Source organism: Triturus cristatus, chromosome 3_1 (genome assembly GCF_964204655.1).
Source record: "Triturus cristatus chromosome 3_1, aTriCri1.1, whole genome shotgun sequence".
NCBI classification, from domain to species: Eukaryota; Metazoa; Chordata; class Amphibia; order Caudata; family Salamandridae; genus Triturus; species Triturus cristatus.
Genome location: NC_140583.1, coordinates 1,005,035,469 through 1,005,061,189, shown reverse-complemented (window position 1 = coordinate 1,005,061,189; position 25,721 = coordinate 1,005,035,469). Strand labels below are relative to the sequence as shown.

At 45.9% G+C, this 25,721-nt stretch overlaps 1 protein-coding gene across 1 annotated transcript; it reads left to right on the top strand.

Moving 5' to 3' along the window:
* Positions 1-16,331: 16,331 nt before the first annotated feature.
* Positions 16,332-25,480, top strand: APOC3 (apolipoprotein C3). Its single transcript, XM_085645710.1, has 4 exons — positions 16,332-16,377; positions 17,628-17,709; positions 22,520-22,652; positions 25,127-25,480. Exons 2-4 carry the CDS (start codon positions 17,652-17,654, stop codon positions 25,218-25,220), a joined length of 285 nt encoding a protein of 94 aa, XP_085501836.1. The 5' UTR covers positions 16,332-16,377; positions 17,628-17,651; the 3' UTR covers positions 25,221-25,480.
* The last annotated feature ends 241 nt before the right edge of the window (positions 25,481-25,721 follow it).

Genomic DNA, 25,721 nt, shown 5'->3' with positions numbered 1-25,721 from the left:
GGCTGATAGCCAGAAACCGGTCCTAGGATGCTTGATTCCGGTCCAGGGAAGACATGGCTTGGCAGTTCGGGCTGCACTGTTCCCATGAGGCACAGGGTCAAGACTGATTTGCATATGGCCATGTCTGAACTGGGGTGGCGTAGTGGGCAAAAGAACGATGGATTTAACCCAGATCTCTTGACTGGGGGAGAATGTCTGCATTGTCAGCATTCCGTCCATCATTTGTTTGTTGTAACGCTTTTCGCCCTAAGTGGGATGGGTATTCCCAGACGTGGGACCCGTGCTCACTACGCCACTGGAGTCAAGCTATCCTGGCTGATGACGGCTGATAGCCAGAAACCGGTCCTAGGATGCTTGATTCCGGTCCAGGGAAGACATGGCTTGGCAGTTCGGGCTGCACTGTTCCCATGAGGCACAGGGTCAAGACTGATTTGCATATGGCCATGTCTGAACTGGGGTGGCGTAGTGGGCAAAAGAACGATGGATTTAACCCAGATCTCTTGACTGGGGGAGAATGTCTGCATTGTCAGCATTCCGTCCATCATTTGTTTGTTGTAACACTTTTGTAAAGGCAGCATCAATTGTGATCACAGAAAATGATGTTACAATGCGATCATACCCCTATCCTAATGACGATTATCAGGGAGCATCACGACTAACTGAAAGAGAAGCAAATATGCAATTTCAATTGTTTGCAAACGCTGTTATGCATGGAAATTAATAAAACTAATAAAGACATGTAAAAAACAAAATCAGGGCGCATCACGACATACAGTGACATGCATGTGCTGGGCCTAAGGCATAAAAAAACGCATTGCTTTACGGCTGTTTGAAAAAAAGGGCACAGGTCTTGGCCTAAGCCCCAGCTGTTACAGCATTTACACCCTAATTTGCAAGACATTTACTGAGTTATCAGGTGAACTACCTTACAATATTTTAAGTTTATTTACTTCATGTAAAGTATCCAAAACAGTCAATTTAGTTTTATCTTTTAAATCTAGCTGGAAATGATAGAAAAATAGGCTGTATAATCTAGCTTAGTCACACTCAGCGAATCTTTTTAGTTGACAGTGTGTGGTGTTGCCCACTTGGACCTACAATAGTCCTCCAGTTTAGGTTCCTATTTTATGCATGATAGCAGACTTCATTTAGCTAGATTGTTTTTATATATTTTTTTGCATGATATTCTTCTGTGAAGACACAGTACATGCTGCTTGTTTTTAGGGCACCTTTCCTGCTACATAATCAGTAATCCTCGTTCAAGGCTAGAAACAGAACAAGATATCCTAGTGCTTACGATTATCCGCCCGGAGACAGCATCTAACAACTAGACACACCATTGCATCAGAGCTGTATCTCTGGCATGGTGGTTGTATTATATAAACAGTGCACTGTCCTTTTATTGGTCAGAGGGGACGCTCCAGCTACAAAGGGTGTGGAACAACTTTTGTATTCGACATGCAGCCCTGCTAAAGCTGATCTTCCATCTTGATCCTAGAGAGAGCGATTGCCAATCCACTGCTGACCAAGTCATTCAGGTATGGGGTCTCAGGCTTTTATCAGAGATCGGACAGAGGGTACACCCACTATGCACTAAGAATAGGGATAGTGCTAAGTAGGAAAATCAATAGACTACCATGGTTGGATGGTTCCTTCTTTTCACCGTGTTCATAATGCTGGTTACATTGCTTTGTTTCACCTGTCTAATAATTCCAACTGCTTCTCTCTATACAAGAATGTGATTATTTCAATAAATGTATTATAAACTTCCTTCATATTATTCTTATCTCTAACAAGGGCATTTATAAGTAACCAACAAAAGGGGTAATATCAGATTCCACGATTCCCTTGAGGATCTGTGTGTCATGTTCAAGGTTGCTAAAATTACCTTTCACCACAGAAGAGTTAGGGGTTCGGCTCTGGCATTGTTAGCTAGTCTGAAGTTGGGCCAAAAGTCTCTGATGGTGTAGACTTACTCAGTCCCTACATTCGGAGGACCTGTTATCCTATTACGCAGTCCTATCTTTCTAAGTGGGAACTTTATAAGATTGTGCCACCAACGTCCTTAGGTCAGGTACTTATTTAACCGGTCTCCTGAGTAAGTTTTGTGTGTGCGTCCAAGGTACCCTATGCACCTTTCATACAGAGATGGCCGTGGTTTTAGGGATAATTCCTCCTCAGCAAAAGAGGAAGCACCACTTTTTGACTGTAGGTTGTTCAAGCTTGTAACTTTAAGTGGAAACCCCACCATAGTTGTTTCCTCTCTGAATTTTATAAACTATAATGGCAAATCAAATTAATATTCTTGTTAATTGCAGACCTGCTGCTTCAGCACACTTAATATTACATGGGCTACAAATTGAGGGTGAAGATGTTACCATCATGGTCGAGGCTCATGAAACTTATAAAATTGAAATATTCTTCTCCTGGGTCACTTTTCCAGCTCCTTTAGCAAATTTATGTAGAACGTATAATGACTTAGAAATATCATTAACATTTCAGTAACATCAAAATTGGTTCCAAGGCACCCTACCACATACATTAAATAACATCAGAATGGGTCACCTCAGCAACGAGGGGGCTACATTGCCGGTCCTATAGACCTACATACCATACACAAATTTAGCACCACTAAATGTGGGCAACTTATGCACGCTTTATACTGGTCTAATTAGACAATATAGACATTTAACGCAGTTTGTTATGCGTACAATACCAACTGCCCCAGCAAGGGCCGTTCAAGCTAAGCAGCCACAGTTAGATGTACCTGCAATAAGTCCAGTAACTATCAATGCTATAATGGGCAAAATTCCTATCAGACAAGAGGAAATCCCATTCTGGATTGCACAAAAAAACAAATCATCTCTGTAGGAAGGTGGAATCTGACTAATGGTTGCCCCCAACTTTTTGCCTGGTATTTGAGTGGTTTTTGACTAGTCTGGCTGGGGTCCTGCTATCCAGGACCCCAGCCTATCTGCTTTCTCCTTAAAACTGATGTGAGTACCCTAGGTACCAACCCAATTGGATGCTGAGGATGCCCTGACAGTCCCTTGTAGATGGTACCCTAGGTACCCAGGGCATGGATCCCTCAGTAGGCCTACCTGGGCTGCAGCACTTGTTGTGCCACCCTGGGACAGCCATACAAACTGACACCACCAGACCACTACTGTAGTCTGGGTAAGGTGGTGCTAGCACCCCTTACAGGGATATAGGTACCCTATATCCCACCCCATTACAACACACATACTCTCATAGGTCACCCCTATAGCACGCCTTGCTAATCCTACAGGGCAGGTTGCTGAGGTATGTGTGAGGGGGGACCCCTACCTGAGTAGGGCCTCTCTGCGACCCTCGTAAAACCATTGCTGGGTTGTTTGTAGTGTAGCCATACCATATACTCTTAACCGCATTATAAGTCTATCACGATAGCGCGATAACTTGAGAATGGCTACACAGAACCATATCGTGTTTGGTGTCAAACATGTAGGAATCCTACCCCCAGTCCAGCCATGGGCATGAGGGCACGATTCCCCCCTACTAGAGGGGCGATATGGGAAAAGCTGCAGAATTCAGACACCAATTTAAAAGTGCACAAGTAGCACAAAATGGCTACTACCCGCCACCCACACGACTCTGGCTGGCTGTTGCTGGGGAAAACCCCAGCCTCGCCAGCTGGACAATAGGGCTCCTGTGGCAGGGAGGTGCTAGCATCTCCCCAGACAGGATATGTGGATTGGAACAGGGTGGGTGCACCAAAGTTGCCTTTCAGAGTTGCACGTAGGCAGCTACAGCACCTACATTCTGCATACACCGCCTGGAACCGGTTCAGGGGCATCCTGCCCATCGCCCAGGCGGGAAACACACAAAGGGGAGAGGGTGTAGCCACCCTTTCCCGCCTCACCTCTCATTGGTGGACACTACTCTGGACACTCCCCTAATCTTGGGGATAAAGGTGAATAACGTGGCCCCAGAGCTTCAGATTAATCTTGGACTTCACAGACTTGACCTTCGATGAGCTGCTGCCCAGCTGACTGAAGAAATCTCCCTTGGGGTAAAGGAGTTACACCCCTGCTTGGCAGGCACCTGAAAAACTGCAAGTGACCCGGTTGGAACTTCGCTGCTCTCACGAACTTTGTCGACTTCCAGCACCCTTGAGGTGGATTTCCTAAGCATCCCAGAGGCCAGTGAGTGTGCACAGCAAACCTGAGCACTGTGGACCGCGTGGGTGCCGAGATTCCCAATACCCCAGGACACCAGCCACCTCTTGCATAGCACATGACCCTGACCAGTGGGGAAGTTGTGCTTTGGATCATTTTTGAGCCAACCACCAAGCAGCATTTGTGCCAAAGATCAGCACCCTAGCCCCCTCCGGTGGCCCGTGGGCTCCCTTTTATGCACTCCATTTTGCTGCCTTCCACGGTCCCTTGTCTCTCAACTTGTGGGCCCAAGCGGAGGACAATCTCAACATTTAAGAGTTCCCCTGGTTGCTCCTGCTCTGCTCTACAGTCTCTTCAAAGGAGACCTCTCACAGACCTCGTGGGTCTGCACCAGTAGCTGATTTGTTTATCATGCATGGGTTGCGGTTGCCAAGGCTTAGTGGATCCAATCCGGACACTAATACCGCAGCGACCCTCATCCGACCTGGGACAGTTGTTCTTCTGAAGCTGGCCTTCCTTGAAGCCTCCTGGAGCCTGTGGCTGCAGATCCAAGCTACACCTCTTTCCACTTGAAGCACCCGACAATGAAGGGCTCTTTCCTTTGAGCTCCCTGGTCACTGTCCCGTGACCCAGACTCTGTCCCCTCTGCTTTCAGGTTCTTCTCTACAAGATCTACAACTTCAATCTTCACGCATCATCGACGCTTTTGGCTAGCAGCAGTTTTGAACATTTTCCCATTGAAAATCAGCCCGCGACCCGACATCGAAAACGACCTATGCACCCAGCTTCCCTGGGGCAGGTAACCGTGGTACCTCGGTACTCTCGAGGTAGTGGGCTCCTCAAAAGCTTAACTCTAAAATTTTTACTTTGTACTCCTGCTAGAAGTGACTTTAATCTGTTTAAATCAAACCGCAACATTCTCTATAGGCTTTAATAGAGATCCCGATAGCAGCTATTTCCACTGCACGCGCCTCCCGTGGGTCCCCTTCCTCATAACCTGAGGTGGATTCTTAAGGGGCCAGCGATCCTAAATGCCCTAGGCATTGTCTGTAGAATTGTCGTGGTTCTTATACCACTTTTTTAATATATGGTTTGGTCCACCCCTGGGGCCCTATGATTCCAGTGCTATTTATTGCATCTATCAATGCTTGTTTGAATTGTAACTTTGTCTCAGCCTCATAAAGAGACTTGTGGGATTCTGTTTAGAATAAATACATATATTTTATATATATACCTGTGTGGGCTACTCTTTCATTTGGTCATTCAAGAGGTTATCTATGGTAAAACAATAAGCGTAACACTCCTTCAAGACTTATCCTGAAGGCTGCTCTCCACAGCTACCACTAGGATAGATTTCTTTAAAGGTTGTCTTAAACCTATCATCAATAAGAGTTGAATTGGACTGGTGCAAGGTGTCCCCTATAACTAGGAGACAGCATATGCCAGGCCAACTTCTCACAATCTCGAAGCAGTGTTCCCCCATATGGGATGCCAGCATAAACATATAATTCTCATCATGTGATTGCCACTTGGTATGGTTCACCCACTTGACGAGTGTGCTACGCGGGGTACAGTTTTTGCTGCTATCTGTACCATAACATATGGTACACCATCACTTGTGGTTTTGCCAGAAGTTCTTAAACAAATTCAGAATGAATATGGGGCAGCCCCTGCCCTGGACTTGGAGATGAAATTAAATGGCAGTTTTGCTACAGTATCCTCAATTATTCAAAGTAATATTAGAGGGGAAGGAGCAGTACTTGCAATATGTCAATGCCTTGCACAGGTAGCAGCAGTAGATCAGGAGTGCGCGTTACCAAACATTATTGTGGAAACCTATACATCTATAGGTAGAGATAATTTGGGAACCAATTAAGCCACAGCTTAGAGGTAGTTCCAAAAATGACAATACCAAACAAGCACCTGAGTCTTCTGAAAATGCTGGCATAAACAGATAAATAAAGTAAAACTAAAATCACTGGGAGGATCTCCACAACCAGAGACCTTAGATAGGCATTACAATCTATGTAACTGTGACAATATTAAACAGCCTGATTGGTATTAGTACACTAATGCATATCCTTCTCCTTCCTTTCAGGTATCATCGGATAAATGATCAGAGTTGAAGGGGGGCGGTCAGAGTGCAAACAAGAAGAGTAGGTGAAAATGAAAAAGGACTCGCAACGCTCCCCATATCTGATGTCAGCATCAAAAAGGAAGAGAAATTTCGACAACTATAACCCCAATTCAGAAAGAAGGTTGCAGGAATTACGGCAAAATAGGCCACACATTCCGAGAACCCTCCTTCAGAAAAAGACATGGGCAGTGAGTCTGCTAGACAGCATGGCAGAGGTCATGATAGTTCACCAGAATCTTTAAGAGTTTCTGGATGTGAAAGCATCTGACAACTATATAGAAGTCGAAACCCCAGCTCAACGCTTCAGCCCTCCTGACAGACTTTATAAATTAAACATATGAATTGAGGGTGACATATAGAGGACCATTAGAGTAATATTCTGGGACAATTTGACAATTAGTTCCGACATTTTATTAGCAGAGACAGATTGGCCCCCAGAGTTTGTAGGAACAGTCTCACAAGGAGAAGAGGTAATTTTACCTTCATTCTCAAAGCCTGTACCCAAAGAAGTTAAACAAGCGTATGCCACAGAATGGGCTCTTGCACAAGCCCTGGCATTATACTGCAACCATGTTGGCTGGGATAAGGAGTCTCCTTATCATATCATACCCATAAGGTTCAGCCCACAAGTGCAACCACAATACCCCATTAAACATTAGGTTAAAGCTCCAGCAAGATAAATTAGCTAACAACTTGAGTACCAGGAAATTATTGAACCCTGTGTATCTCCAATGAATTACCCCTTAAATACGGTAGCAAAGCCAGATCATTCCTATCGAATAGTTTTAGATAGACACTTAACAGTCATACACACACACATTTGCAAAACAAAATTCACATAATATAGCAGTGATGAACAACATTGTGCATAAAAATACAAAACAACCCTGGGTGTTTACAATGTGAGTTTTTTTGCCAAAACATAGCAGCTGAAAGCAGAGATGTGACTGTATTCTCAGCGCCTTGCTCTCAACTTTGTTTTTGCAGACTCCCTCAAGGGTGTAATAACAGTCCTGGGCAGTTTGCTGACCAAGCAATGTCAATTCTACATGATATTGACCAAGAAGAGTTGTCCTTTGTTGATGACATATATCTGATGGATGATGACTTAAACACACACTTAGCCTGGGTAGATCACATAATATTGAGATATACTGAACAAGGCTACGAGTTTAATTTAAAACAAAAAATTGCTTTTATTAGTGTCCTATTCCAGGGATACAAGTTATCAAATGAGGCCAAGAGCCCTGGTGCCACATTTCTTACAGAAATGTGCTCTTTTACAACCACCAAACACCATTAAAAAGTTACAATCCTGGTTAGGATTCTTCCATTTTGGCAGAACATACATATCAGATTATGCACAACACATAAAACCATTGTATGATTTCATTTGTTCTGATTTCTCCAACACACATTGGAAATCAGTATATACACAAATATTCAGATCATTACAGACTGACATGCTTGCATCACACCACTTACACACACGTTTCAACAAAAAAAAAATTTAGTTATCTGTATAATTGGGATGATATTGGCTTTACATACATCACATTCAATGAAGGGGACACAGTGTCAATTGCATATAAATTGCATTCCTCTATTGCAGAAATGCATTTGCCCCCACTGAACAATTTCTAACAGCAGTATTGATGGCTCTCACAGAGGAAAGACCACTGGCTCAAGGGAAACGAAAAATTGTCATGACCCCCGTCCCAGATTTAGAGGCTGCTACCATGGCCAGTGTTCCGAACATGAAAGCCTTACATCCTAAATGGATACAATAGGCCACTTACCTGACGGCTACTGACGTAAATTATGTGTTTGACCCAACACTACAAATTCAAGATTTTCTCCAATATAAACATGAATACCCCATGCCCCGTCATATATATTGCCTCTTGAGCAGAAAAAATAGACATCATGTACATTGATGATTCAGCCCATCCTGCTATAGGCACAAAACACCATTACTCAGTGGCTTGCGCTGCAGTACACGGTGTTATGATGGATGTAAAACTCCACCTTCAAAAACCTTTGTCGCAGTTTTTAGTGCACAAGTAGCTGAACTAAAAGCATTCATTCTGGTACTAGATCATATGGATCCTGAATTCCCCACACTCATAGCCTGTGATTAGTATTATTGTGTCTAGTCTTTTAATAAAAACGTACACTACTGATGCCTAAATGGATTCAGAGACGCAAAAAGAAATGCTATACAGCACAAACTGCTTTGGGGAAAACTGGCACAACTTAAAGACAGTTTGCCCAGGCTCATGTGATACACACATTGAATCATCAGCATGTTGGAATATTCATTGTAGGGAAATCTATGGCAGATGAAGCTGTCAAATCGGCAGGCAAGACTGCAGCCATAGCTGAAATTACTCATTCTCACATGAGGGTAGATGACGACATTACGGATGCTGTCAATGCTTCGTGCAACGGCACCCCTTTACCTAAAAAATTTCCAGGAAAATATTTTTACTACTTGTAAGTGTCCAAAATATTGCTTTAGCTACCATTCCTGGGGAGGGTGATAGAGTGATTCCCAACCAAGAACGCAGGCCAGAACTTGACCAGCATTCCTTCAATTGCCCCTTTAATAATTGGCAACATTTACTAAATTACACTGAGAATCAGCTCAATAGCATGGTACAAAATGGTACATTTAACTCAACATTCCTGAAATTGACAAATGGTTTCAGCTTGTGAGATAGCGCTATGGATGCATAGGGTCCCAGAAGAGGACTGAGGGGTGAGTCGCTGGAAACACATGCCCAGGGGTAGAAGAGATACCCTGCTGACATGAGAGGTAGAAGACCAGATGAAGTATAGCCCCATGAAAGCTATTCTTGTCACCAAGGTTGGGCTCACCCCAGAAAAATGCTGCATGAAGTGTAGGGACAACCACAATCTGTCAATCCAGTCTTCATGGATTACGTTGATTACTCCAGTAAGACACTGAATGGTTGGGTGAGTGGCTGCAAAGTTGATGATTTTACTGGGAAATGTAATTTGATACTTAGAGAGCACATGCTCAATATCTGTTTTACGGAGCTGCAACAACACCTGGTTGATACTAAGCCCACTGAGCCCAGGGAACTTGCTAAATAGGCAGAACTCTGGATTAGTACCAGAGTGTCTACGACGGTACCTGGAAGTGACCCCAAGAAGGGTAGTTCAGGTTCCCCCCAGCAGTGTGAAGGTGGGAGGGTGAAAAATGACATAGAGAGCTCTCAGAGTAAAGTGAGGGGAAGGGATCCCATGTCCCTTCTGAGAAACAGGGAGGAGGTTTTGATGGGCGGTGGCCGAGGGCACCCCATTTCCAATTCCAACCCCATTGCCTTGAATGTTCCCAGATGGGACACAAGAAGGAGAACTTTGCCTGTCCTGAGAAACCACCCACTGATGGGAGCTCTACAACAGTGGCCACTAAAGCCTTAGGGGTAGGGAGTCAGCAGGAGCAGAGGGTAGAGTATGCTCTGGTGTCCCTTAGCTGGGAGGTGGATTCCAGGGGTTAACTTGTGATCCCGGAGAGTTAGAGTCATCACTTCCATCAGGTAACAGTTAATGGAATACCTGCCACTGCCCTAGGGGATAACTGTGCCAGTCAGACCATGGTGGTGGAAAGACTGGTTTCCCCAGAGCAGTTCACTAGACAAGTGTGTAGGGTAACTCAGGCAGATAGGTAGTACTTCTTCCGTCCTATGGCTATGGTGTTCCTGGAATGGGGTGGGGATGAATGGGGTGGGAAGGTGACCCAGAGAAAGGTCACGGTCAGTCCCCAGATACCCACTGACTGTATTCTAGGTAATGACTTATCACTAGTGTTAGCTGAACTGGGTAGGGAGCCCTGTAAGCTCAAGTTTCTTTGTGTACTACTCCCACTTTTGCACTGCAACCTGCATTGTGTCCTTAGTCTCGCCTGATGACAGCTCCTGAGGAATGCTCGGGCAGGCGGCAATGCACGGCGGGAAGGAGCGCAAGGCCCAGGAAGCGCCAACAGACCTCCGCATTCCCTTAATGGCCTTAACTTCCAGTGGTCGGTCCACCAGTGCAATCTTGTGATCTCTTCTCCCTGGGGGATCCTGGCTTGAGGATGCCTTGGGTGCCTCCATCATGCTGTTTCTTTTTGTTCCCTGAATCGTCTAGAGAGGATTCTGGGTTAAAAGGCAAATCTCACCAAGATGGCAGCCATTCAGCCTTTCTCTATAAAGGATTCACAGTCCATTATAGCGGCACTAGTGTGGTGAGGTAATTTCCACAACTCTTCATCACTCCTGTTGGTGTGTTTCTTTGCTCCTGTCAGTGCCTGGGGTCCAGCTTTCCTCAGTCCTGTACTACCAGTCTGTTGGCATTAGTCATCTTTCCTGTCTTCAGTGTTTTTCTCTTTAACTGCCCCTATCCTTGTGGAGGCTCGCTGCCATCCTTGGGGGTGTTTTGCCTTCCGGCTTTTTCCTCCATTGGTGTTCCTTCTGGAAGCCACGATCTGCTTGGGTGCTCTAAAGTGTCGAGGGTATTGTGGCTACTGGAAGGGGGCTCCCTTACCAGGACCATCAAAATCAGGGCTCCAATGATCCTCTCGCAGTCAGAGGTCTTCAGCAAGATGTTCATCTCCCAAGAGCTTTGACAGATTGCGACACCCACTTTCCTGTCCTGACTGAAAATATGGATTCAGATGAAGATATAGCTCAAGCTGGGAAGGTCGATCTAGCTTAAGCTTTGGTCCGAACGGTTCAACACCAATCTCATTAACTCCACCAACTATGTAATGAGAATCTCATGCTTCACCAAGATCTCATAGCAAGAGATTCTGATATTCCCATTGTTTCATTAGATACTCCTCATTTCTCTGCAGATCAGAACAAGTTCAAGGAATTCTTGGACTCCCTGGTGGTGCTTTTCACCTTTTTCCCAGCACAATTCTCTCAAGATAGAGCCAAAGTTGGATACCTTATTACTCCCCTAGCCTGGGCAACTCCTTTAGTAGCCATAGAAGATCTTTGCCTGTCCAACCACTCTACCTTTCTTGCAATATTCAAGTGATGTTTGAAATTCCAGCCTTAGTGCTCTTTTGGAGAAGCCCTTTGTGACATCCAGCAAGGCAACCAACACATATTAACTTACATCACCCACTTCTGTCAGCTGAGACCACATGGGTCGAACAAACCCTTATTACCCTTTCTCGCAGGGGCCTCAGAAAAGAGATAAAGGACAAATTAGTTTGCTCTGTCCGAGATGAGGCAAGCTTTATGTTGATGGATCAGGCATAACCAATTTAACATCATCTGTATGAAAGTATGTCCAAGAGGCGTAGAACTCGACCCACATCATCTCTAGGAGGCATCGGATTGTTAGTCCGAAGGGCTAAAGCAACCTCTGCAGAATCTTCCACATCATCTAGAGAAGAACTTATACAAATTGGTCTAGTTCATGGAACAATTTCAGAAACCAAGAGAGAACATAGATGGAAACATGGGCCATGCATGTATTGTGCGTCGCTTCAACATTTAATTTGCCACATCAGCCCTAAGAACTCTTCGCGAAATGCCTGATCCTGTCCTCTGTAAATGGGAAGAGGACGAGAATATATTTTAGCCCTTTTATCTGTATGTTAGAAGCGATGAAAGTCTCACTTTATATTTAGCCTGGGCAACTGGAAATTCCTCATGGAAAGACTGAAAGGGTCTTGCCACTTCTGGATAGCGGAGCCAGTGGGTTATAACTACATACCAGTTGGACTCAAGAAACACAGTTTCTTTGACTTCCTAAAGAGTCTCCAGAACAGGTTCATACTGTCGATGGAACACCATTGGTCTACGGACCGGTTAAGGAGAAGACCATTCCTTTGAAGTTAAACTTCGGAAAACTTCAGGAAACTGTTTCCTCTGATCTTATTGCCTCTGCAAACCATATAATGATTTTAGGAATAATATGGCGTGTTTGACACAACCCTTACATAAACAAGGAAACCAGAACCATTTCTTTGTCTTCCCGTTTCTGTCACCAATTTTGCTATGCAACAGAAAATTATTGGACTCCTAAGGAAATTTCCTTGACCCTGATAGCAATCTCCTTCAAGAAATTAGCCTTCAGTGTCAAGAATTTGAAGACCTATTTCAGAAACCCAAGAAAGTGTCCGTAGTACCTCCTCACCAAGAATTCGATTGTGTCATTCCCATTGAACCTGCAGCCACTATTCCATTTGACAGAATCTACTCCCTTTCTGAATCAGAAAAGGAGGCCTTGAGACAATATCTGGAAGAAAATCTCCAAAATGGTCTCATCACCCGATCCTCCTAACCAGCCAGGGCCTCTGTGTTCTTTGTTCCTTAAAAATCGAATGTACTGAGACCCTTCCTCGACTTCAGAGGCTTAAACAAAATAACTATAAGGATAGATACCCTCTACCGTTAATTAAAGACATTTTAGAATCTGTTCAGAGTGCTGTGTGTGATATTCACCAAATTGGACCTTGGTGGGGCTATCATCTTTTGTGAACCAAGGAGGGAGATGAATGAAAAACTGTTTTAAGTACCTCTCTGGGACACTTTGAATACTATGTTATGCCATTAGGATTGAGCAATGCCCCAGCAATCTTTCAGGGCTTCAAGGATCATATATTTGCTGACATACTAAATCCATTTGTTGTGGTCTATATGGATGACGTATTCGTTTTTTTGACAGATCCATCTCTTCATCATCCACATGTCAGTCAAGTACTCAATCAGCTCCTTTAAAATCAGTTATTTTCCAAGCCAGAAAAATGTGAATGCGATCAGCCAGCCGTGGAAAAGTTGGGCTTCCGCCGAAACAATAGTGGAATTACTATGGCCCCCCAAGATGATTCCACCATTTTAGAGTGGCCTACACCTTCCAACATCAAAGAAACACAGTATTTTCTTGCCAATTTATAGGGAATATTGCCTTGCTATCCAGTACTATAACCTAAATCCTCAAAAAGGAAATGCTTCATCACACGTTCAAGTGGGACACTCAAGCTGAGGAGGCCTTTATTAAACTAAAACAAGCCTTCACTCAGGCAATAATATTGTGCCATCCAGATCCTACCATGAAATTCATTGTTAAAACCGATGCCTCGCTTTAGCACCACATTTTCTAATTCTCACACATCGAGTCTGACTTTGAAAGGAATTGCTCAACTCAGTGGCGTAGGAAGGAGGGTGCGGTGGGTGCGGCTCGCCCCGGGTGTCATCACTGAGGGGGGTGACAAAATGGCAAAAATATGTGTTTTAAACACCGGGGGTGACAAGAAATGTTCCCACCGGGTACCACCTGACCTTGCTACGCCACAGGCTCAGCTTAAGAATGAGAACTCTTAACCATGAAAATGACTTGCTCTGAATGGAGACAATTTTTGATGTGACCTAGGGAGCCCTTTGAAATCAGGGCTGACCACCGAACCTCCAATGTCCACAAAACATGCAGTGCAGGAATAACTGGCAGGCACGTTGGGCCTATTTTTTCAACCGGTATGATTTTATCATCAACCATATTCCTGGCCCCAAAAAATGTTTTAGATGGTGCTCTTTCTCGCAGATATCCTGAATCTCCGACCACCTTTAATCAGAATATCCTGTCTCCATGGCGAATTCTTGGAGTGAGTAAAACTTTTCTAGGCAGAGTGTTGTGCAGTCATACTGCAGTCTCTAAAGAAGATTGGAAATCCTTACAGGGACTGATTTGAAAGCAAGACAAGTTCTTGTTTAAAGGCAAGGCCCTATTTATTCTTTCCAGGGTTTTGCAACTTGAAGTTCTCAGAATATGTCATGACTCCTCCATTGCATGCCACAGAGGCAACACATCCAAACTAGAGCTCATACTTTGTTCTTTTTAGTGGCCATCTGTTTGAAAGGACACTAAACTTTGTGTCACTTCTTGTGCAATTTGTGCTCAAAATAAGGCTTCCCACATCTGGCCTTCAGGGTTGCTACATCCTCTTCCACCTGAACCCTGGCACACAGTGTCCACTGACTTCATTTCTGCACTACCTCCATCAACAGGGAATTGAGTCATAATGTGAACGGTTGATTCTTTTTCAAAAATGACCCACTTCACTCCCCTGAAGAAACTTCCCTTTGCCAAGGTTAATTTAGTGACTTTTTGTGGTTCACCCTGCCAGAGATTAGACCAGGGCTAACACCACAGCCACAACCAAATTCCTCATAGCAATTCGGTAATCTTCTATTGGTACCAGGTTCCTGTTTTGCCTAGGACAGGGGGTTAACAAACTGTCTTTGAGTCAACCAGGCCCTGGAGAACTTAAGCTGCTGTCCTACATGCATAGAATATTATCTGAATTAGGCATTTTAAACCCAACTGTATTCACTAATTTTTCCTGTTCATCCTTTTAACACAGGAATTACCCTGAGGATGGTATAAAGCTGTATATTTTGCCTACTATCCTCTGAAAAAACCTCAAAAGCATAGTGCGCCTAAATACTGAATCTGCAGGAGGTTGCCCAGATCAGCCAAGGGAAGTGAATTCTATGATAGAGGATCAGGGTGAAGAGGGTGGGTATTTCCCAGAGGGACATGTCTCTGCAAGGTGCTTGCATGCCTCTGCCAAGAACTGGCTTAGTCCCAAAACTGCAGGAGCCACTATTGCAATCCTAGAAAGTGGAGTGACTGGCTACAGCATCATTGACTCTATAGGGAGTAGGGTGTCAGAAAATGCACACTGCAGGGAGGAGGGGGAGCACCACAGACCCTGTAGGACGATGGGCAGCAGCACCACAGACCCTGCTGGGTGGAGGATGCAAACACCATGAATCTTGCAAGTGGAGAGACTCCAAGCATCACTACCTCTCCCAGAAGGAAGGCTGCAGCACCACTGACGCTTGAGGGAAAGTACCCTGGCACTATGGGCCCCACAGGGAGGAGAGTTGAAGCAATACAGATCCTTGCCACAGCACTATTCATCCTGTTAGGATGACAACAGCAGAACCACCGTTTTAGCATGAAGGACCCCTCGCTCCTCTGACACTGGAACTAAGACTCCATTACAATTGACCCTGCAGGGAAAACAGCCTTAGAAGGACATCCACACTGACCATGAAGGGGGTTGGAAACTATCATCACTGACCTTACAAGGAGGAAGACCAAAGCACCAAGGATTATGTATGGAGAAGCACCACATATCACCTCTGTCCTTGAATCAGCACCACTGTCTCCGCAGGGAAAGCACCATGTAGCACCAATGACCCTGCAGCATCACTACTGTCCCAGCGGAGTGAAGTGGTAGACAGCACCTCTGACCCTACAGCTGCACCACTGTCCCACAGGAAAAGTCGCCACATAGCACCTCTGAGCCTGCAGCATCACCACTATCCCAACAGTGAAAAGCACTATAAAGCACCACTGACCCAGCAGGTAGAAGCACCGTGTAGCATCACTGACCCTGCAGTGGCACCAATGCCACAACAGGAAGAAGCGCCACTGACCCTACAGAAGCACGACTGACCCAGCAGTGAGAAACATTAAACAGCTTCCACTGTCCCCGCAGCAGCACTCCAGCCATGCGGGGAGGAGGGCCAGGGTAATTGGGCCCTGCAGGTGGAGTGGCCATGGCTGCATCGACATTACAGGGTGAAGCATGACACGGGTACTGAGGCTGAAGACAGGAGAGCAACCCTGTATGCCCGTAGGACAACACCACCAACCATGCGGGGATAACTAGAGATCGTCAGCACCCTGGAAGCCACAGCCCTGCTGACTCCCCGACTCTACCCTGTCACCTATAGGACAGTATCTTTGCCCCCTACTAATCCTGGCCCTCCTCTGTCCTTGACAAGGCACCTCTGTCTGAAATACCGTGACCACGCTGCCCCCTCCCCCTCGGACGGCTAGCCGCCCTGGCGTGTCTCTATCCCGCCCCATCAGACCTTGCCGGGTGAGCAGAACTGTCAGCAAATCAAAGCCATAAACGCTCGGGTCCAGCCTAAAGACCTTTGGCCAGACACCGTCCGCACTGCTGCGGGTATAAAAACGTCCTCCCTTGGGCCCAGCTCACCCCAGGATCACACCACTCCAACGAAGTGTTCTCTGGACTGCCAGGTGCGTAGGCGCGGTGACGATGGTGGATGGGGTGACGATGTGGGTAGACGTAGATCACAGGGCAACTTCCGCTACTCGCTGTTACGCACAGCAGCACGCGTCAGTGGACCCCGTTCTCCCCACATAGAACTCAAATGTGCTTCGCTAAGTAGGCGCTAATCATATGTAGCTCCAATAAGTCCCTCTGGTAGGCGCTAGATAAATGTGTGTAGCCTCACTGATACCAGCTAGAAAGGCTCAATGAATATTGCCACTACTATTGAGGCGCTATGTACATGTGCCCCACTGTGGATGCGCCATAAGCTTGCACCTTTATATGCATATGCCCCTCTGTCGTGGACGCTATGTATATGAGGCCTTTTATAGCGGCGCTATGCACATGTCCCCTCCGATATCCTCCTTTGTGCCGGCACTATACATATATATCGTCAAGGTGTTCCTCTGTGGAGGCGCTATTCACGTGGGCCCATGTGGAGGCACTATGCACATGTGCCTTCTGTGGAGAGGCTGATGACATGTAGCCTCAACGTGCCCCGCCGTGGTGGAGCGATACACAGAAAGTCCTCCATTCAATAGCATTGCTGGGGATCCCCTCGTGACGTGGACGTGACATCTGGGATCCTGTAGAATCATCGAGAAGGAGGGTGGGTGGGAGGCAAGGCGAAAAGGGGTCAGAGGCACGTGGTGGGGAAGGGAGACATAAGTAACCAGTAACACGACACGAGGTGGTGGTGAGAGGGAGACGTGGTGATGTGGGGAAGCATCGGTGAGAATGGACGACTGGAGGGAGATTGTGGAAGGCTGTGGAGAGAGAGGCGCAGAGAAGGGCTGAGGGAGGGAGAGGTGGTAAGAGGCGGTATGGGAAATTGATGAGGGAGGAAGACATTCACAGGTAGTGAAAGTGAGGAGAAAAGTATGGGGCATAATGGGGTAACATAGGAAAGCGGTGAGATGGTGGAGACAAGGGACGGTGATGAAAAGGGGAAATTAAATGTGAGGTGTGGGAACGTGAGGTGGAGTGAGGAAGATATGAGACGGTGGAGAAAGAGGCTCTCATGAGTCAAAGTAAGAAGCGACCAAGGACAGTCGGAGATATTGGAAAAGTTTCCGCTTGGGCTTCGAAGCTCGTGTGAGATGATGGTGATATGTGATGCCTTTGCGGTGCCTGCACCTCTTTCAATTGAGGAGGCTTTTACTAGGACGGGCTACGGGCCGCCATTAACCCCCTGTCGGCTTTTCTCGGCCCCCAGGACAGGACGCTGAAAGGTGCCACCATGAGAGGTCTGATCTTCACGACGGCGGTGCTCGCGCTCTGTTTGGCTCTCTTCGCAGGTGAGAACTTTCCTGTTTACCCTTATGGGTTCAAAATAGGATCACGTGGAACGACGGAGGAAGCGTGCACGTGCACCAAGAGGCGCCTGGTACTGTTTGCATGTGGAAATGTGATCAGGTGTGTGTGCACCACTAGAGGTGGCACAGAGCAGGCGTGTGCAAGAGTAGACGTGACACAGGGCAGGCGTGTGAACTAGAAGCCATGAGCAGCTGTTTGCATCAGGAAATGTGGTGAGGCGTGTGCACCAGAGAACGTGTATATGGGTAAGGTGTGTACACTATGAGACGCGGGCAGCTGTTTGCATCAGGAAATGTGGTGAGGCGTGTGTGCCCCAGTAGAGGTGGCAGAGGGCAGGCGTGTGCAAGAATAGATCTGATACGGGACAGGCGTGTGCACTAGAAGCTGTGAGCAGCTGTTGGCCTCGGGAAATGTGATCAGGCGTGTGCACCAGGGGACGTGGGGGAGTGAAGTAGCATAGAGTTTAGTGGTGTAGAGTAGATCAGAGTGGATTTGTGTAGAGTACAGTGTCGTAGAGTGGAGCGAGGAAGAGTCGAGTGAAGTAGAGTTCAGTGGCAGAGCGAGCAGTGTTGCAGAATAAAGTACATAGAGTGAAGAGGCATAGAGTGGAGTGATTCAGAGTAGAGTGGCGTAGAGTGGATTAGCACAGAGTAGAGTGGTGCAGAGTAGAGTGCGGTGGCATAGAGTGCAGTGGCGTAGAGTGCAGTGACATAGAGTGCAGTACAGTGGCATAGAGTTGAGTAGTTTAGAGTACAGTGTAGAATTGTAGAGTGCAGTGGCATAGAGTGCAGTCATGCAGAGTGCAGTGGTGTAGAGTGCAGTACCGTAGAGCGCAGTGGCAGAGAGAGCAGGGAATAGAGATCAGTGGTGCAGGGAACAGTGGCATAAAGTGCACTGTTGTAGAGTGCAGTGACATAGAGTGCACCAGTGTATAGTGGTGCAGAGTGGAGTGGTGAAGAGAGCAGTGACATAGAGTACAGTGGTGCAGAGTAGAGTGGAGTGGCGTAGAGTGCAGTGACGTATAGTGCAATGGTGTAGAGTGACATAGCATGCAATGCTGTAGAGTGCAGTAGCATGGAGTAGAAAGTTGTAGAGTACAGTGGCATAAAGTGCAGTGGTGCTAAGAAGTTGGCATAGGTGCAGCGGCATATGGTGCATTGGTTTTGAGAAAAGTAGCCTAGAGTGAACTGGCATTGAGTGCAGTGGTTTAGAGTAGAGTGGTGTGGCATAGAGTGCAATGGTGTAGAGTGGTGTAGCATTGAGTGCAGTGGCGTGGTGCAGAGTGGTGCAGAGTGGTGCAGAGTGGAGTAGAGTGGAGTTGTGCAGAATGAAGAAGAGTGTTTTAGGGATCAGTGGCATAGTGTGCAGTGGCGTAGAGTAGATTATTTCAGAGTAGAGTGAAGTAGCGTAGAGTGGGGTGGTACTGAGTAGTGGCGTAGAGTGCAGTGTTTCATAGTGACATAGAGTAGAGTGGTACAGAGTGGAATGGCCTAGATTGGAGTACTCTGGAGTGCAGTGGGGAAGAGTGCAGTGGTGCATAGTAGAGTGGGGGTAGAGTGCACTGTCTTAGAGTAGAGTGGTCCACAGAAGAGTAGAGAGACATAGTGTGAAGTGGCATACAGTACAATGTCAGAGTGCAGTGGTGCACAGTGAATTTGATTTGTGTAGAGTGTAGTAACATAGAGTGCATTGTTGTCAAGTGCAGTAGAGTGGTGCAGAGTAGAGTGCAATGGCATAGAGTAAAGTGACACATAGTAGAGTGGCATAGAGTACTGTAGCATAGAGTTTGGTGGCATAGAGTGCAGAATATGGTGTCGTAGAGGTCAGTGGTGTGGTATAGAGTGCATTGGTGTAGAGTGCAGTGGTGTAGAGTGTTGTGAAGTGAAGTGGCAGAGTGCAGTGTTGCAGAGTAGAGTATAGTGGCATATAGTGCAGAGTAGATTGGAATAGAGTGCAGTGGCATAGAGTGTACTGGTTTTGCGTAAAGTGGTGTAGTGTGCATTGGTGTAGAGTGCATTAGTGTAGAGTGCAGCAGTGTAGAATAAAGTGGCATGGAGTGGGTAGACTGGAGCAGCGCAGAATGGAATAGAGTGGCGTCAACTGCAGTGGCATAGAGTAGATTGTTTCAGAGTAGAGTGACGTGGTGTAGAGTGCAGTGGTATAGAGTAGAGTGTTGTAGAGTGCAGTGGTGCAGTGTAGATTGCAGTGGCTTAGGGTGGATTGGCGTAGAGTGCAGTGGCAAAGAGTAGAGTGGTACAAAGTAGAGTGGCATTGAGGGCAGTGTTCCAGAGAATACTGTAGAGTGCAGTGGCGTATAATAGAGTGGCATTGAGGATATTGGTGTAGAGTGCAAGGGACAGAGTATAGTGGCATAGAGAGTAGTGGAATAGAGTACAAGGACACAGAGTGAAATAGGGTGGCATAGAGTGCAGTGACAGAGTACAATGGCATAGAGTACAGTGGCTTAGAGTATAGTAAAGTAGAGTGCAGTGGTGCAGAGTATTTTGGCGTAGAGTGTATTGGTTTTCAGTAAAGTGGTGTAGAGTGCATTGGCATAAAGTGCCATGGTGTAAAGTGGTGCACAGTTGAGTAGAGTGGCGCAGAATGCAGTTGCGCTGAATGCAGTGGCGTAGAGTACATTGTTTCAAAGTAGAGTACAGTGGTGCAGAGTAGATTAGAGTGGCGTAGAGAGGATTGGCATAGAGTGCAGTGGCATAGAGTGCAGTTCTGCAGAGAGTAGGGTGGCATAGAGTGGAGTGGCATAGAGTGGTGCAGAGTACAGTGAGGAAGAGTGCAGTGGTGCAGAGAAAAGTAGTGCAGGGTAGAGAGCATTGGCGTAGAGTAGAGTGGAGTGGTGTAGAATAGAGAGGTGTACAAGTGGAGTGGTGCAGATAAGAATATAGTGACACTGAGTATAGTGGGGTAACGTGCAGTATGCATGACAGGTTGGCACACTGCCATTACAGACAACACATCTTCAATTGAAATGACCATTAAATGTTGTGTTTGCATTAAATGTACATTTCCATACAGTTTTACTGATAAAAGTATACAGCACACAAACAATAATGTGTGGAAATGTCATTATCCAATGTATTCATTTGATCGTCTGCACAGCTCATTTACAGACATTTACATTTTGGTGTGTGCTAGGTAAAAAAAACATTGTGCAGCCTTTCTCTCAGCCACTCCCCTTTGATCAACTGGGTTGTGTGCCGTCCCGACCTTTAATTTTAAATCCCATTCTCATCGACAATTTATGTTGTGATGGGGAGTGAATACTGACACAGAACTTCTGTATATTATTTTGCTTTCATGCAGCACACAGCCAAGTGTGATCCTCCATAAACAGTCAGGAGGCTCAGACAGTCCTGGCATTCTCAACACTCACTGTTCTTACTTTAGAATTATGATAACAAATGACATCACAACACAGTGCAAGGTGCTGTGCTAGAGTCTGGGGGGAAGATTTACAAGCCCCTTGCGCCACTTTTGCGTCACTTTTAACATGGGAAAAGTGACGCAAAAGTGGCGCAAGGGGCTTGTAAATCTGCCCCTGGGTCTCTTAGAGATGCCTTCCACACAGCCTCAAACATTGCATAGAAAAGTCTCATAACTTAGTAGAAAGAGCTCATGCTAGATTTGGGGCAGTAAGTGAGTGTTTCTACTTCCTTTACGCTTCTGCTAAATTCATATCTGTGTTCTGGCAGAAACTAGAGCACATCAAACCTTGAACATGTACAAAATCATTAATTATGGAACCCTCACCTCTATACGCCAGCGAAAAGTTGCTGAAGGGGGTTTTAGAAGGAAATGTTTCTGCGGTCATAGAAGGGAGAGCTGGGAGAGAAAAGCTGAACATTTTGTTAATTAAATGAAACCGAAGTAACAAAAAAATAAAAATCACTGGGGAAACCACCCCTACTCATTCCTGGGCACTGTTGAGGTGCTCTTGCACAGCTATGTGTGGGTTTCAGTACTGGTGTAAATCGGTGCTTTAAATGGGCAGGTCCTGTTTGGTACTGAGTAACTGCACTTCTTTAATTTGAAAGGGAGCGTAACGGCACTTCTCAGCACTGCTGCAATACATTTAATGGGGGAATGCCGGCACTTCACAGGAGAAAGCAAGTACTCTACATAGTGAGCATCTGCACTTCTATAGTTCCTTATAAAGCACTGGTGTAAATGGAGTAATGAAAGAAGTGACTGAGGTGCACTGGCAGAGGTAAGTGTGGTTCTCGATACTGGATAACTATGTACTCTGCCAGGCAGGATTGAGGTGTACTGGCAGATCTGTGTATGTAGCAAGGATCGTCACTACCATGTGCACCTCCACTGTCTCTATAGGTTAGTAATGTACATTCCTGGTCAGTGAGTTGGTCACAGCAGCCGCCATATTGCCTGGGTGCCGGCCATGGGCGGCCATTGCTGCAGGCGCAGGGACCACTGCTGCAGATTGTTTGATGACCGGGTCACTTGCCCAGCACAGTTTGTCCTGTGTGTAGCCCGCATGGATCCTGCGGAGTGAAGCCGGTACTCATCCTCACAACAGTGCAGCAGCTGCAGTGGCACCAGCACCTAGGGTGCAAGGGACCTTCTTGCCCCCACTTATGTTTGTCTTTTACTACCAAACTTTTGATGGGGGAGCCCATGTTGATTGCATGCATGAGACCCCGTGGCACTCTTGCTACGTCACTTCCTTCATGACCAAGGGCCCCGGGTTTCTTGACCAGTAAGTTTCTCTATGGAAGCGGTAAGTCCTCTATTATTAACGTACTGGTTTTATTGCAGGGCTGAGCTCGGCGGAAGAGTCATACTTCAAAAAGTACATTGACACGCTGCAGGGAATATCTGCGGACCTCTTCAGCAAAGCCGCAGACACAGTCACCACTGTGAAAGAGTCGACTGTGGGGCAGCAGGCACTGTAAGTATCTTCAGGCCGCTTCCGCCTAATGGCACCTTCATGACTCAAGTGATGATGATTCCTTCTAGTCTTCAGCCCTATATCCGAGGCGACAACACAAAAAGTGACGACACACCATTATAATGTCCCTCATGTAAAATCAAATATGATTACTTTACAGCCAAAAAAGCATTTACTGTACATAAAAAAGACATAAAATGTACTTAACCATACCTAAACCAAACTAAACCATTAACCAGCTGGAGTTTGTGGAGTTTTTCGCACTCTGCATAGCTCACTGAGTTTTTCCCACTCGCGCTTGCTAACGGTAAGTTGTTGAGTGCAAGTGAGCAAAATCCAGTGCTAGACTGCTTCACAGCGAGATTTCTCAACGCGGGTGGTCGCAGATGGTTGCTACTGCTCGCATTGAGAAACCTTCAGTTTGCGTTGAGGCAGCTGCCACTCGAGTAGACCTTCTACTTGAGCGGCAGAAAGATGCTGCACCCTCTTGCGCTGCGTGTGATGCCGTGCAGATCCAATGGGTAACAGAAGGAGGGACAAATTTAAAGGGAGGCGGCAAAAATATGTTTGATTCACTAATAACTTTGGCACCGTTTTTTGGATATACACAAAATTTGGCAGGAACACGGCCCGCTCATGATACTACAGGCCTAGTTTCAAAAGACATCCTGAATTGCTTTGATTTGTTATCTTTAAGTCTTCCTGAAACCACCAGATATTTGGCAGCCTTCACCCAGCGAGGCACTCTTAAGGGAATTCACCCCCATGATGGGCTGTCATCCATTTTCTCCCTTGTCCTGAAGAAGACCCGCCATGACACTTGTTTAATAACGCTTTTGTCAGGGTTGAAACATCAACGATAGTGTATGGCTCAGCCTTATCAAGTCTCTTGGTCCCAAACCAATAAGCAATTGTGCTATTCACCAGAGGCATTGTCTTCTCCGTTGTCCTGACCACTTTTAGCTATTTTTTCTCTTGATAACTTGTACATAATCTATCTCACGCTTGAATATACGACACTCACTGCACCACTGTCACTGAGCACTCATATTAACTATATTATATGTCACCACAATTTTGCTTTGAATATTGACAGCCTTATAACAAAAATGCATATTGAGATTGCTTTATTTAACAAAAAGTAAAACCTTTGTTTTCAAACGCATACTTGCGTGTGTTTCTGTGATCCAACTGCATTGAATAGACGTGATACTTTATGATTTATCTGTTATATATAGAATTCAACACATTAAGCATAGTTGAAAGACTTCAGTGCCACTGCTAGCACCTAGTGGTCCACACAGAGGTTATCCACTGGAACAAGACAGGATTTTCCCTGTCCTCACACATTTCTGAAGAAGGGCAATCATTTGCATCTTCCATGATGCAATAAGCGATGTCTCTGAGGAAACTGGACCTGATGGCATCAGCGAAGTCAATGTCATGCGCGATGTCATACTCAGTGAATTATCACAGTAGTTGGGCCTTGTTGCTACTTATCTGAGGGGAATTTATGTGAATTGTTGGTTTTTAATCATAACCATAACGTCCCTCCAAATTAATTTTTGGGAGGATTTTTTGTATATTTTTATAATGTTGGTTTTCAGGTACTAGAGAAGTATACATTTTTTTAGCAGAAGATTTTTTTATATTTTTTATTGTTATGAATGACGTTAGGGTTTTACAAGCTTCTGGAATTATTCTGCAACCTATCTATCTGGGTGCCAACTTGACACCACTCGTCAAGCGGGCACTGAGCACATGTAGACCTTAGCCGAGGTGTGTGCCCAGCACCCAATCCAGGTACTTGCTGGGGCCAGCCTGCATCCATGCCAAGTGGAAACTGGCTCGGGTGCCCTTCAGTAATCTGTGCACCTCACTTATGCTCTTTGAAGCCTCCCTTTTTTCCATTGTGTTCTCTGGCTGTGGACCTCAATCATGAGATATTACACACCCCAATGAAAAGTTCAGTTGTGTCAGTGGAGTAACACACCCAACCACTCTCAATGCAGCATGCAAATCAGTCTGATGAAAGTAATATATTCTGTGGTAGATAGATGACTCAATGGCGCCTGGAACACATTCCCAGTCTTGGCTTTCCATTTAACAGCCTAATGCCTTGTGGGAGTTGTAGTTGGGAGTTGTAGTCCTTATCTACTTCAGTTGAATCAATAGGGCTAAATTACAGCTCAAAATAAATCAAAAAGTGCCAGTCTAGAACTTCAAACGTAGTTTTTCCTGTGACACGGGGTCATGCCATAGCCTTTGACAGGGCACTATCACACATAATGTCAACAAACTAATGAGGGGCAGGGCACATGGTTCCAATATCAGCCATGGCCTACTACTGTACACCAGAATTAGAATGATAAGCTGCCTTCCGGTACGCACACACACAAACAAAGCATCAGGTACAACAAACATTGTCACAAATTGGGCCTGACTGCTTTTACTGTTCTCCCTCTGCCATACAGGAGCTGGTTCGACACAGGAGCAGGTTACGCCCGGACTGCCTACGACACCGTGGTGGATAAGGTTCAGGACCAATGGGAAGCACTTACCGCCTAAAGCGCTTAGAGACCCTTCTCCTCCTCGCCTGTGACAATTGAGTGTCAGTGTATATCTTGGCCTGCGACGTATGTCGTCGCACAGCACGTCATCCAGCTTTCCTTTCTCGTCATGGCCTATGTTTTTGTCTTTCCTCTGAATACGCCCCCCTTGCTACAGTCAGTTTCCATGCGAATCGATAACTTTTCTAAAAAAAAAACAAAAAAACGAACTGTTTTTACAAATGTTGTCAATTTACTTTCAATAAAAATGTAAATGGCTTCGCTTTTTGTTCATTTAGACAAGGCACGTACAGAGCTTTCTGCGACAGCTGGTGTTTTAATGCCTAAGGGTTGAAGAATTCCACAGGTCATGGCATTGATAGCAAGTCCTTGGGACCCACTAACGCAGACACTTCCCCTCACCCCGCGAATCACGAGGCTCGCCCTCAGGGAATGACTGTGGCAACAGATACATCGCTTTAAACGTACCCGCTCCAGGGGGACATGATCAGCATACGAT

Coding starts and splice junctions, on each gene's coding strand:
- APOC3 (XM_085645710.1), top strand. CDS start 17,652: ATGAGAGGTCTGATCTTCACGACGGCGGTGCTCGCGCTCTGTTTGGCT. Junction 17,710..22,519: donor CTGTTTGGCTCTCTTCGCAG/GTGAGAACTTTC, acceptor GTTTTATTGCAG/GGCTGAGCTCGGCGGAAGAG. Junction 22,653..25,126: donor ACTGTGGGGCAGCAGGCACT/GTAAGTATCTTC, acceptor TCTGCCATACAG/GAGCTGGTTCGACACAGGAG.